We start from the raw sequence: 12,978 nt of genomic DNA, 5'->3' as shown, positions 1-12,978 counted from the left end.
GTAACTGGTAGGAGATTTATTAACTGCAGCGTTCATCATACCATTAGTATACTTATATTCACTGTGAATCTATGCAAGCCTAGCTTTTAAGAAACAGATCAGTATCCTACATACTCACACTGTACTAGAGTTCCTAGCACTGTAAGACAAGAAAAAGAAACAAAAGATGTTAAGTTTGGAAAGGAAAACAAGAGGACACATTAATCACAGATAAGTAAAACCAAGAGACATTGTTTGGAATGAATGGGCAGGTTCAGCTACATTGCTGAAAGTGATATCCACATACAAAAAATCAATTTCATTTCTGTACATCAGCAACAAAGACTTAGAAATTGAAATTAAATATTTAAAGTATTTATATTAGCAACAAAAACACTAGACACCTAGAAAAAAAACAATTAAAGATGTGCAAAACCATTATATATAAAATTATAATATTTTAATTGAAAGCTATTTTAAAATTTTAAATAAATGGAGAGCAGTGGCCACAAGAAGACTCAATAAAGGTGTCAATTTTTACTGCTCTAACAACAACAGCATATAATACAAAATTAGTTAGATTTTTGCAAGAAGAGCTCTTTAACCAGAACTCACAGCCTTTCCCCTTTCCTCCCTTTACCAATTTGGTATCCACAACCATTAGTAATGTGGGTGTTTTTTAATCTGGAAGGTATCTAGAAACCTGTTCAGATTTTTAAAATCTGATTTGTTCATGCACATGTAGTTCTAAATATTTTATCTTAAGATATTTGTAACATGGACCTTGCTATATTTAGAAATTTCTATTTTAGGTCATTAGAAACTGGAAAATCAATCTCTATCATGCTCCAAACTGATTTAACATAAGACTATATGTTTACTGAATTTTTAAAAGATATTATTTCTTACCAAATAAATCACTAAAATCAATATAATTCCAATTAAGAAAGTAAGCTGTGGGCCCTGGCTGGTGTAGCTCAGTGGATTGAGAGCGGGCCTGCAACTCAGACAATCGAGGTTCGATTCCTAGTCAGGGCACATGCCTGGGTTTCAGGCCAGTTCCCTGCAGGCCAGTTCCCAGCAGGGGATGCACAAAAGGCAACCACACATTGCTGTTTCTCTCCCTCTCTCCTTCCCTTCCCCTCTAAAGATAAATAAATAAAATCTTTAAAAAAAAAAAAGAAAGTAAGCTGTGGATACAAACTCTCAGGGTTCAAATTCCTATGCAACCACTTACTATATGACCTTGGGCAAGTTTGTTCATCATTTAGTACTTCAGTTTTGTGGTCAGATAGATAGAGATAATGTATTATTTTTCTCTTTGGGTTCTGTGGAGAATAAATAAAATGATAAATATAAAGTGTTTAAAATATTACTGGCACACAGTTAGGTGCTCTAAAACTGTCACATATCATTATGGATATATTAAGAACTACAGGTTCATAAAGAAAAGAAAAAACCTAATACAAAATAGGGAAGCAAACAGAAATGAATTTACAATAAAAATAAAACTGTCCAATATGTATTTAAAACAATCTTTACTAACAATTGTGAAACACAAATTAAAATCCTAATTTTTCACTTCTCCAGTAATATTTACAAACATTAAAATATATTTGCAGGCTCTGACTGGCATGGTCAGTTGGTTGGGTGTTGTCCTATAAATCAAAAGGTCACTGGTTTCATTCCTGCTCAGGACACATGCCTGAGTTGCACGCCATGTCCCCAGTAGAGAGCACATGAGAGGCGATCACACATTAATGTTTCTCCCCCCCTCTTTCTCCCTGCCTTCCTCTCTATCTAAAAGTAAATAAATAAATAAATAAATAAAATCTTATTTTAAAAAAGGAGTCAGTTCTCCAACATACTGCAATATTAAATAGATATGTGACTAAAAACAAAATGTCAGAATATGTAATGCCAAATCTGATAGAGATAAGAAAAAGAAATAGAGAAATTCAATTATAGTGGTGTTGGAGACTTCAATACCACTCTGTCAGTAATTGATAGATCAAAGAAGCAGAAAACCAGAAGAGATATAGGTGACCTGAACAACACTATTAATCAGCTTGACCTACTTGACATTTATAAAACATTCCATACAACGACAGAATGCATATTATTCTGAAGTGATGTGAAACATTTATCAAGATAGAACATATTCAGAACCATAAAACACACCTCAACAAATTTAAGAGAATAGAAATCATACAAAGTATGTTCACAAACCACAAAGAAATTAAACTGAAAATAAATAAGAAGAAAGTAGAGGATCCCCCAAATATTTGGAAATTATATAATATACTTCTGAATAATTCATGGGTCAAAGAAAAAAGTCCAAAGAGAGATTTAAAATATTTTTTGACCTCAGTGAAAATGAAAGTTCAACTTAACAAAGTTTTAGGGAAGAGTAATTAGAGTAAAAATCAATAAAATTGAAAACAGGAAAATAACCCAAATGTGATTCTTAGAAATAATCAATAAAATTAATAAACTTCTAGTCAGACTAACCAAGAATAAAGAAGACAAAATTACCAATATCAAAATGAAATAGAGATCATCACTACTTATTCCATGGACATTAAAATAATAATAATGAAATACATGAACATGAATACTATATTTGGCAAAACTGTCATTCAGAAATGAAGGCACAACAAAGACTTTCTGATGCCAGCAAAAGTTGAGGGAGTTCATCATCACTAGGCCTCATCATCAATAGGCCTTACAAGAAATGCTAAAGGGAGTTCTTTGAGTTCAAATGACATATTTATATATATGGAAAACCCTACAAACTCAATAGAAAAACCTGATAGATATAATAATTTAATTCAGTTAAGTTGAAGGATACGAAATCAACATACAAACCAATGGTATGCCCTGGCTGGTGGGGGCCTGTGAACCAACGGGTCTCCAGTTAGATTCCAAGTCAAGGCACATGCCTGGTTTGCAGGCCACATCCCCCAGTAGGGGGCGCACAAGAGGCAACCACACATTGATGTTTCTCTCCCCCTCTGCCTGCCCCCTCTCTAAAAATAAATAAATCTTTTAAAAATCCGTGGTATTTCTACACACAATGACTGGTTAAAAAGGAAATTAGAAAACAATTCCATTCACAATAGCAACACAAAGAATAAAATACTTAAGAATAAATGTAAACGAAGAGGTGAAATACTTGTACACTAAAAACTATAAAGCATCAGACTTCCAGCCAAGATGGAGGTGTAGGTGGAAATACTGTACCTCCTTGCACAACAAAATTTAAGGATAACAAAGATTTAGAAACAAAAACATAACCAGAACAGACAGAAAATTGAACTGTACCAAAGCCCAACAACAATGAACCATTCATCCAGACCAGTAAGAGGGGCGGAGTCAGCAGCCGGTGGAGAGGGGTACTGGCAGGAAGAGGTGGTAGTTAGCAGAACCCGGTGCAGGAAGAGAACGAGGCATGCAAGGCGGTTGGCTGACGGAGGACACACATTCCTGCACACAGATAAACCAGGCAAAAAATGGGCAGTGAGACAAATCACGCAACCCAGGGCCCCAGAGACAGGAAATAAAGCCTAAACGCACCAATTGAAAAAACTTTCGGGGTTGAGGTGCTGGGAGAGACTCCCAGCCTCACAGAAGAGTTCGTTGGAGAGACCCACAAGGTCCTTGAACATACACAACCCTACCCACTTGGGAACCAGAACCAGAAGGGCCCAAATTGCTTGTGAGAAGTGGCAGAGGGGACCAAAATCTGAGAGAATGAGGAACAAACACCATTGCTCCCTCTCTGACCCTGCCCCCACATACAGCTTCACAACACTGAGACTGGGTTGCCCCGCCCTGGTGAACACCTAAGCAAAAACAGCAAGACAGACCATGCAACCAGGGTCCCAGCGATGGTAAATAAAGCCTAAAAGCACCGATTAAAAAGGTGTCAGCCGTGGGAAGTGGCAGAGAGGACCAAAATCTGAGAGAGTGCGGAACAAACGCCATTGCCCCCTCTCTGACCCCACCCCCAAAATGCAGCATCACAACCCAGCAACTTGAGTTGCCCCACGTGGTGAACACCTAAGGCTCCACCCCTCACACCTAACAGGTGCAACCTGACCAAAAATGGTTCAATCAAAAGCACAAATCCAAGCCCCAAAACCAATACCTTTAAGCAACCAAGAGATAGCCAACCTATCAGATGCACAGTTCAAAACACTGGTATCAGGATACTCACAGAACTGGTTGATTTGGGGTGCAAATTAGATGAAAAATGAAGGCTACACTAAGTGAAATGAAGGAAAATGCAAAGATCCAATAGTGGTGGAAAGAAAACTGGGACTCAAACCAAGGGAGTGGACCAGAAGGAAGAAACATTCAACCAGAACAGAATGAAGAAATTTTAAAAAATGAGAAGAGGCTTAGGAACCTCCAGGACATCTTTAAATGTTCCAACATCCAAAATATAGGGGTACCAGAAGGGGAAAAGGAACAGCCATGAGTGGAAAACTTATTTGAACAAATGATAAAGGAGAACTTCCCCAATCTGGCAAAAGCAATAGACTTCCAGGAAGTCCAGGAAGCTCAGAGAGTCCCAAAGAAGGTGGACCCAAGGAGGAACACACCAAGGCACATCATAATTACATTACCTAAGATTAAAATAAAGGAGAGAATCCTAGAAGCAGCAAGAGATAAGGGGACAGTCACCTACAAAGGAGTTCCCATCAGACTGTCAGCTGATTTCTCAAAAGAGACCTTACAGGCAAGAAGGGGCTGGAAAGAAGTATTCTAATTCATGAAATCCAAAGACCTACAGCCAAGATTGCTTTATCCAGCAAAGCTTTTATTTAGAATGGAAGGGCAGATAAAGTGCCTCTCAGGTAAGGTCAAGTTCAAGGAGTTCATCATCACGAAGCCCTTAGTATATGAAATGTTAAAGGGACTTATCTAAGAAGAAGAAGATGAAAATATGAATAGTGAATGGACAGCAAACTAACAGTTATTATCAACCACACCTAAGACAAAATTAAACTAAGGGGAAACCTAAAACAGGAGCAGAGCCACAGAAATGGAAATCACATGGAAGGTTAGCAACAGGGGAGTGGGAGAAGAGGTGGGGAGAAGGTACAGAGAATAAGTAGTATAAATGGTGGGGAGAAAATAGGGAGAGGGCAAGAGTAGCGTGTGAAATGTAGAAGCCAAAGAACTTATGACACATGGACATGAACTAAAGGGGGGGAATGTGGGCGGAGGGGTGTGCAGGGTGGAGGGGAATGAAGGGGGGGGGAAATGGGACAACCATAATGGTATAATCAATAAAATATACTTAAAAAACTATAAAGCATCAAAGAAGGAAATTTAAAAACACACAGATAAACACACACAGATAAATGGAAAGGCTTCTGTGTGCATAGATAGGAAGAATTAATATTGTTAAAAATGTCCCTACTACCAAGAGCAATCTACAGATTCAATGCAATCAAAATTCCAATGGCATTCATTACAGAAATAAAAATAAAAACAGTCCTAAAGTTCACATGGAACCAAAAAAGACCTTGAATAGACAATGCAAAGTTGAGCAAGACAAACAAGGATGGAGGTACTATCCTTTGTGGTTTCAAAATATATTAGAAAGCTATATAATCAAACAGTGTGGTATTGGTGTAAAAACAGATACATGAAGCAATGAAACAAAATTCAGAAATAAGAGTTCAGAAATAAGTCCATACATCTACAGTTGACAGATCTTGAACAAGAGTGCCAAGAACACACAACAGGGAAATGATAATCTCTTCAATAATTGATTGGGAATGGGAAAAGGGAATATCCAACATACAGAAGACTGAAATTGGACCCCTATCTCACACAGTACAAAAAATCAACTCTAATTGGGTTAAAGACTTAAATGTAAGACCTAAAACTTTAAAACTACTAGAAGAAAACACAGACCTCGGTCTTGGCAATGATTTTTTGGATATGACATCAAAAGCACAGGCAACTGTCCTGACCCACATGGCTTAGTTGGTTGGCAGTCATCCAAGCAAAAGGTCACCAGTTCAATTCCCAGTCAGGGCACACGCCTGGGTTGTGGGTTTGGTTCCTGGTCGAGGAGCATATGAGAAGCAACTGATATGCCTTTCTCCCTCCCTTTCTCACTCCCTTCCCCTCTCTCTAAAAAATAAATAACTAATTTTTTCATTAAAGCACACACAACTAAGGCAAAAATAGAAAGTGGGATGGCATCAAACTAAAAAGCTTCTGCATTGTAAAAGAAACAACCAATAGAGAGAAAAAGACAACTTATGGAATGAGAAAAATATTTTCAATTCATATATACGATTTGGGGTTAATATTCAAAATTTATAAGGAACTCAGAAAACTCAGTAGCAAAAAAATAATAATAATAACCTGAATAAGAAGTGGGCTAAGGACCAGAATAGATATTTCTTTTTTTAAAACTGGTGTTTTTTAAAGAATTTTTGTATTTATTTATCTTTAGAGGCGAAGGGAAGGAGAGAGGGAGAGAAATATCAATGTGTGGCTTCCTCTCATGCGCCCCTTGCTGGGAACTGGCCTGCAACCCAGGCATGTGCCCTGACTGGGAATTGAACCACAATCCTCTGGTTTGCAGGCCCACACTTAATTCATTCAGCTATACCAGCCAGGGCTGGAAGAGATATTTCTAAAAAGACATAGAAGTGGCCAACATGTGTATAAAAAGGTGCTCTGCATCACCAATCAGAAAAATGAAAATCAAAACGACAATGATATCACTTTACATATGTGAGGATGGCCATTATTAAAAAGACAATAGATAGGAGCCCTGACTGGTATGGTTCAGTGGATTGGGCATCATCTCACAAACCAAAAGTTTAGGGTTTTGATTCCCAATCAGGGCACATGCCTGGGTTGTGGAGCAAGTCCCCGGTTGGAGGTGTGCAAGAAGTAACCAATTGATGTTTCTCTCCCTCTTTCTCCTCTCTCTTAAAAATAATTAAATAAAATATTTTTTAAAAGACAATAGATAACAAATATTGGCAAGAATGTAAATTGGTACAGCCACTGTGGAAGACATTATGTAAGCTTCTTGAAAAATTAAAAATACAGTCCTGGCTGGTGTGGCTCAGTGGATGGGGTGCTGGCTGCGAACTGAAAGGTCTGGGTTCTGGGCCATTCCCCCAGTTGGGGGCAAGCGAGAGGCAACTAACCAATGTATCTCTCACACATCCATTTATCTCTCATGCACTGCTGTTTTCCTCTCTTTCTCCCTCCCTCAACCTCTCTCTAAAAATAAATAAGTAAAATCTTTTTTTAAAAGTCCCTTTTAAAAATATTAAAAGTACAACTATCATATGATTCAGATTTTCCACTCCTGGGTATATATCCAAAAGAAACAAAATTACTATCTGAAACAGGTATCTTGCACTCCCATGTTCATTACAGCATTATTCACAATGGCCAAGATATAAAAATGAAGTGTCAGTTGATGGATGAGTAAGGAAAATGTTCATTTTCTTTATACACATACATACACATACAGGGTGGGGTAAAGGTTTACTGTTGTGAGTATGTGAAACATAGAGTTTATTATTGTATTATTACTTGTTATTTTCCACATGAACAACTGTAAACCTATTTTTGTGTCACCCTGGAGAAAGAGGTAAGGGAATATATTACTCAGTTTTCAAAAAGAAAGAAGGAATCCTATTCATGACAAATTAATGAATGTGGAAGCCATTATTCTATGTGAAATAAATCAGACAGAAAAGGACAAATGCTGCATGATCTCACACAGGTAGAATCTAAAAATATCAAGTTCATAAAAGCAGACTGGGATGGTGGTTGCCAGGAGCTGAAGTGTGAGGAAATGGGGGGCAAAGGGTAAAATGTTTCAGTAATGTGGGCTGAATAAGTACTGGGGATCTAATGTACAGCATGGTGACTATAGTTAATCATACTCTATTACATACAAGGGGGGACCCAAAAAACAGAATTTATTTATGAAAATTTGTGTATTCGTTCTTACATATTTAAACTTCAGTCATCTTCAAAGTACTCTCCATTTGACGCAACACAACTATCAAGACTTTTTTTCCCACTGCTCAAAACAGTATTTGAACTCCTCTATTTTGATACATTTTAGTGCTTCTGTTGTTTTTTGTTTCACCTGTTCCACATTGGGTAAGTATTTCCCTTTGAGGACTTTTTTCATCTGGGGAAACAAAAAAATGTTGCTCAGGGCAAAATCAGATAAATAGGGAGAGTGGGACACAGGGGTCATGCCATTTTGGGTCAAAAACTGCTGAACGCTCAGCACGGTGTGAGCAGGTAAATTACCCACCACGAAATGGACAAATGCATCAATACTGTCTTCAAAAACATTCCACTGAAGCCAAACACAGCCTCTCACAACAATGTAAGCTGGTACACTGGTACAGATGGGTTCCTGGAACACTCCCCTTGGGAGGGGCGAAGCCTATGCTACAAATAGCCCATTCTCCAGAAGGTAATTCCAGGGTTTTGGGGGTACCCCAACATGTACTTGAAATTTACTAGGAGAGTTAAGCTTATGTGTTCTCATCACACGCAAAAAATGGTGACCATGTGAGTTGATGGATATGCTAATTAGCTACTTATAATTATTTCACAATGTACATGCATATTTAACATCACAGTGTACACTTTAAATCCAATTTTTATTTGTCAAGCAGAGTTCAATAAAGCTGGAAGAATAAAATTAAATTTTATAAAAAGGCATTTCCCACCCTGGCTGGCGTAGCTCAGTGGATTGAGCACAGGCCTGTGAACCAGAGGATCACGGTTCAATTCCCAGTCAGGGCACATGCCTGGGTTGCAGGCCAGTTCCCTGCAGGCCAACTCCCAGCAGGGGACGCACACAAGGCAACCATACAATGATGTTTCTCTCCCTCTCTCCTTCCCCTCTAAAGATAAATTAATAAATAAAATCTTTTTAAAAAAGGCACTTCCCTTTCTTTCACTGACACTGCAAACTTTTATTTATTTGTCTGTAGGAAAATGGACAAACTGTAGGATAATAAATGCATTATGATTTTTTAAATATCCCATTCGTAACAGCATTAAAATCTAAAAATTACCTAAGAAGCTTCACAAAAATGTCCACAATTGTTATGGATGCAGCTATAAAATTTTCCTGATAGATTGAGATTGTTGGAAATATGTCAATTGTCCTCAAACAACTTACAGATTTATTGCCTTACCTGAATGTGCCAAGATGACAAGCTCGGGCTGCTGTCTTCCACTCCTGGTTTGGACTCTGGTCTGCAGAGATAGAAGGAAGACTCAGTGCCAGGAGTCAATGCACGGCAATGATTCTGAAGGAGGACTAAGGACCCCCACTACAGAAGAGACTTCTCCCTAGGTCCATCCTACCCCAGCTGTTAGGCATGGGAGACCTTGGGACATGATGGCAAGATGTTGTAGACCATGACTTTCACCAGGAAAGAGGGCACATTTCTAGGGAGGTGATGCCTTTGATATGATGGGGCAAGACTCAGAGCAGCAGAGTAAGTAATCCCAGGCTCTGCCAGATATAAAAGTGAGAACTTTATGGAGGGCTGAATTGGCCACCCAACCCAGACAGAGGGGCTCCATAGAAGTGTAGCCCTGCTTTCAACCCTGGGAGGCCACAGGAAGAACAGACAGAAACAGGCCACATCACCCACACTCTCTGTATTTTTTGTGATGTGCTTTTCAGTTAGATAGGGGTTTAAGGGAGAGGGGGTGGGCCCTGTCAGAAAATACGAATACCTTTTGGAGGATAGGGTAACACCCAACCCAGAACACATAAAGAGCCACACAGAAACCTACCTTGCTTTACTGTCAGTCTGGTAGACTCCATGCAGGCCTGTTAGGCTGATGCCCCGCCTCTTCTGTGATGATTATCTGGGTGAAGTAAGGGTCTTGAGGTGAGAGGGGTTGAGGCCTCAGGTTGGCAGAGGGAGACAAAAGGGCTCAAGCAGAAGTCAAGGCAAAAACTGAAGGATTTTCCCATCCCACATAGAGTGGGCTCCAACCCTCCTATGCTCCTAGGAGCCCTGAGAAATGCAAAGCATTGTACCCGGATGTGTTGTAGCTGGACTTTTGCTTTGGGAATCTGTGGGAGGAAAGGTTTCCTCTGAGGCGCCTGGACTCAGGTCAGCAGAGGGAGGAGTTTCAGGCCCTGCAGGCTTCAAGGGGAGGCTCCAGAGGGGAGGGGTGATGTAACCTCCTGCCATAGATAAAAGGGGCCTCAGCCTGAGGCTCTGCCCCTTCAGTCATTCCTGCTGAGCAGAGGCACAGTTGGAAAAAGTGGGGTGCATAAACTTCTGGTCTCAGGAGTCTGAGGGACCGGAAGCTTCAGACTGGATTCAGATCAGCAGAGGGAAGGAGTACGTGGACCTGCTAAGCCTTAAGGTAAGGACTCTGAGAAAGGACTAAATGGAGTTCTCATCGCTAAGAGAAGATGCCCCAGCCCCCACCCTGCCCTTGTTTTCTGCCCTGCAAATTGTTGTCCTGACTCCATCTTGGGAGTCTGAGGGCCCTCCATTTTGGTAGTTTGAGGGACAGCCATCTTGGCAGTTTGAGGAAAGGGAGGCTTTTTCTGAGACATGAGCACATGAGTACTTAACTCCATAGACGGAGGTGTCCCAGGCTCTGTGAGATTTTAAGGAGAGGCCCCTTATGGAGGACTGATGGGATCTCTTAACAGAGAAAAGAGCTCACAGAAAAATTTCCTGCTCTCAGCCTTTAAAGGCCCATGCAACTTAGGCAGAGGTGCCTACTGCAGTGCTCTGTATTTCCTCGTGGGTGGTTTACGGGTGATAGGAGCTTTGCTCAGGGCCGCATTTTCCGGTGTGTATATAAGAGAGAGGGTAAGAATTCCCTGTGAGAAGTAAATGTGAATTCCTTGGGGAGGAGGGTGGGGTATACCGGAGAACCCAGCGTAATCTCCACAGAAATTCACCCCAATTCCTCGGTCAGCTCTGGGGGCCCAGGGAAATGCTGTCAGGCTGAACCTCTCTTTCTCCCTCCATTTGCAAATAGGTGGTTTCGGGGACTTCTCGGCCTTTGTCTAAATAGCCCAATCTGTGATGATCAGAAGAGTACTAGGCCCTCTAGGCAGAGCTGAGAGGATAGAGAGGGCCCCACAGAAACCTGCCCTTTCTCACCGCTCTGAGAGGACCCAGGAAGGGCTGACTATTTTGTGTTTCTCATATGCTTCCTCTTTCCCTCAGGCCACTGACCCCATCACCCACTTCCAGCTCACACTCCTGCTTGCTGCTCCCAAAACAAGTCATCATGCCTGGCAGTGGAAAGAGTCAGTGCCAGGAGCCTAAAGAAACCCTTGAGGCCCAGCAAGAGGCTCCAGGCCCGGTAGCCACACAGGTTTCTGTAACTGAGGAGGAAGCTTCCTCCTCCTCTCTTTCTCCTTTGATGCCGGAGACTGCAAAGATTGTGCTTGCTGCTGGAATATCAAGTGTTCCCCAGACTTCCCAGGGAGCCTGCTCCTCCCCCTCTGCCATGGAAGCCATTCCGTCAGGCAAATCAAATGAGGGCTCTAACAGGCTAGAGGAGGGTCCAAGCACCTCACAGGCTCCACAAAATCCCCAGTCCTCCTGCACAGGAGGGCTGCAAAAGAAGGTGGCTGAATTGGTGAAATATCTGAGTACCAAGTATGTATTACAGGAGCCCATCACAGAGGCAGAAATGCTGAAGAGTGTCATCAAAGAGTACAAGGATCACTTTCCTGACATCTTCAAGAAAGTCTGTGAGTGCATGGCAGTTGTCTTTGGCATTGAAGTGAAGGAAGTGGACCCCACCAGCCACACCTATGTGCTTGTCAAAATACTAGACCTCACCTACGATGGGATAGTCAGTGATGACCAGGGCATGCCCAAGACTGGCTTCCTGATACTGATCTTGGGCATAATCTTTATGGAGGGTAACTGTGCCCCAGAAGAGAGAATCTGGGAAGTGCTGAATATGATTGGGGTGTATGCTGGGAAGGAGGATTTCATCTATGGGGAACCCAGGAAGCTCATTACCAAAGATTTAGTGCAGGAAAAATACCTGGAGTGCCAGCAGGTGCCCAACAGTGATCCTCCACGCTACGAGTTCCTGTGGGGTCCAAGAGCCTATGCTGAAACCACCAAGATGAAAGTTCTTGAGTTTTTCACCAGGGTCACTGGGGCTGACCCTACTGCCTTCCCACGCTGGTATGAGGATGCTTTGACAGATGAGAGACAGCAAGCCAAGGCCGGTGCTGCCACCAGTGATGGTACTACTCACAATGGCTAGTGAAAGTTCCAGTGTCATGTCTAGCAGCTTCTGTCCTGAGTAAAGTTTGAGGCAATTTCTCCAGTTTTTGAAGAGGGAAGTCAAGATTCTATGTAGTAGAGTGTTGAATTGCAGATTTTACCTTTTTATTTTTATTTTTATTTTTTGCTATATTTCAAATGTTCTTTCTCTTAAAAGATTAGCTTCAGAGTTCAGGTTTGTGAATGATATTGGTCATGTATTTAGTGCTATTTAACTGGTTTAAGGATAAGAATTTTGCTGTTTTGTAAAATAAAATGGGGAACCTTACATCTCATTTTGTGATCAGCAGGATAACATGGCATTAGAATAGGAATTAACAATGTAAGTGCAACAATAAAATAGATTATATCAAAAACTGGGGGGAAATGTAAGATAGTTACTCTAGGGTTCTTGTATCCGAGTCTGCTATTTTGTAAAATTAAACATATACCTGGCTTGGCTTTGCTAATTAAAGAATATATGCAAAATTAAATTTTAATGAGTACCAATTCAATGGCTCATTTATTATAGGTGTGTCTTACAGGTTAGGAAAAAAGCCTAGGATGGAAAATTGCTCTTAGCTGTTCCTTTAGGATGATGAATAAACAGAGATAAATTCCCACCTGGAGCAGGTGTGAAAAGTGTCCTGTGCCCTTGTCCCCATGCCTCTGAACACAGTGCACAAACTAAGTGCTCTAT

The 12,978-nt window shown here is 40.8% G+C and overlaps 1 protein-coding gene across 1 annotated transcript; it reads left to right on the top strand.

Annotated features, from left to right (window-relative positions):
• Positions 1–11,280: 11,280 nt before the first annotated feature.
• On the top strand, positions 11,281–12,322 carry LOC118981667 (putative MAGE domain-containing protein MAGEA13P). The gene is given in 2 exon segments (XM_037038483.1): positions 11,281–12,267; positions 12,269–12,322. Coding segments are annotated over 2 exon segments (1,041 nt in total).
• The last annotated feature ends 656 nt before the right edge of the window (positions 12,323–12,978 follow it).

The sequence above is a fragment of the Sturnira hondurensis genome, unplaced genomic scaffold (genome assembly GCF_014824575.4).
Source record: "Sturnira hondurensis isolate 20B ecotype Veracruz unplaced genomic scaffold, ASM1482457v3 Scaffold0002016, whole genome shotgun sequence".
Lineage (NCBI taxonomy): Eukaryota > Metazoa > Chordata > Mammalia > Chiroptera > Phyllostomidae > Sturnira > Sturnira hondurensis.
The sequence above is the reverse complement of the archived record's forward strand: the minus strand, read 5'-3'. Positions and strand labels throughout refer to the sequence as shown.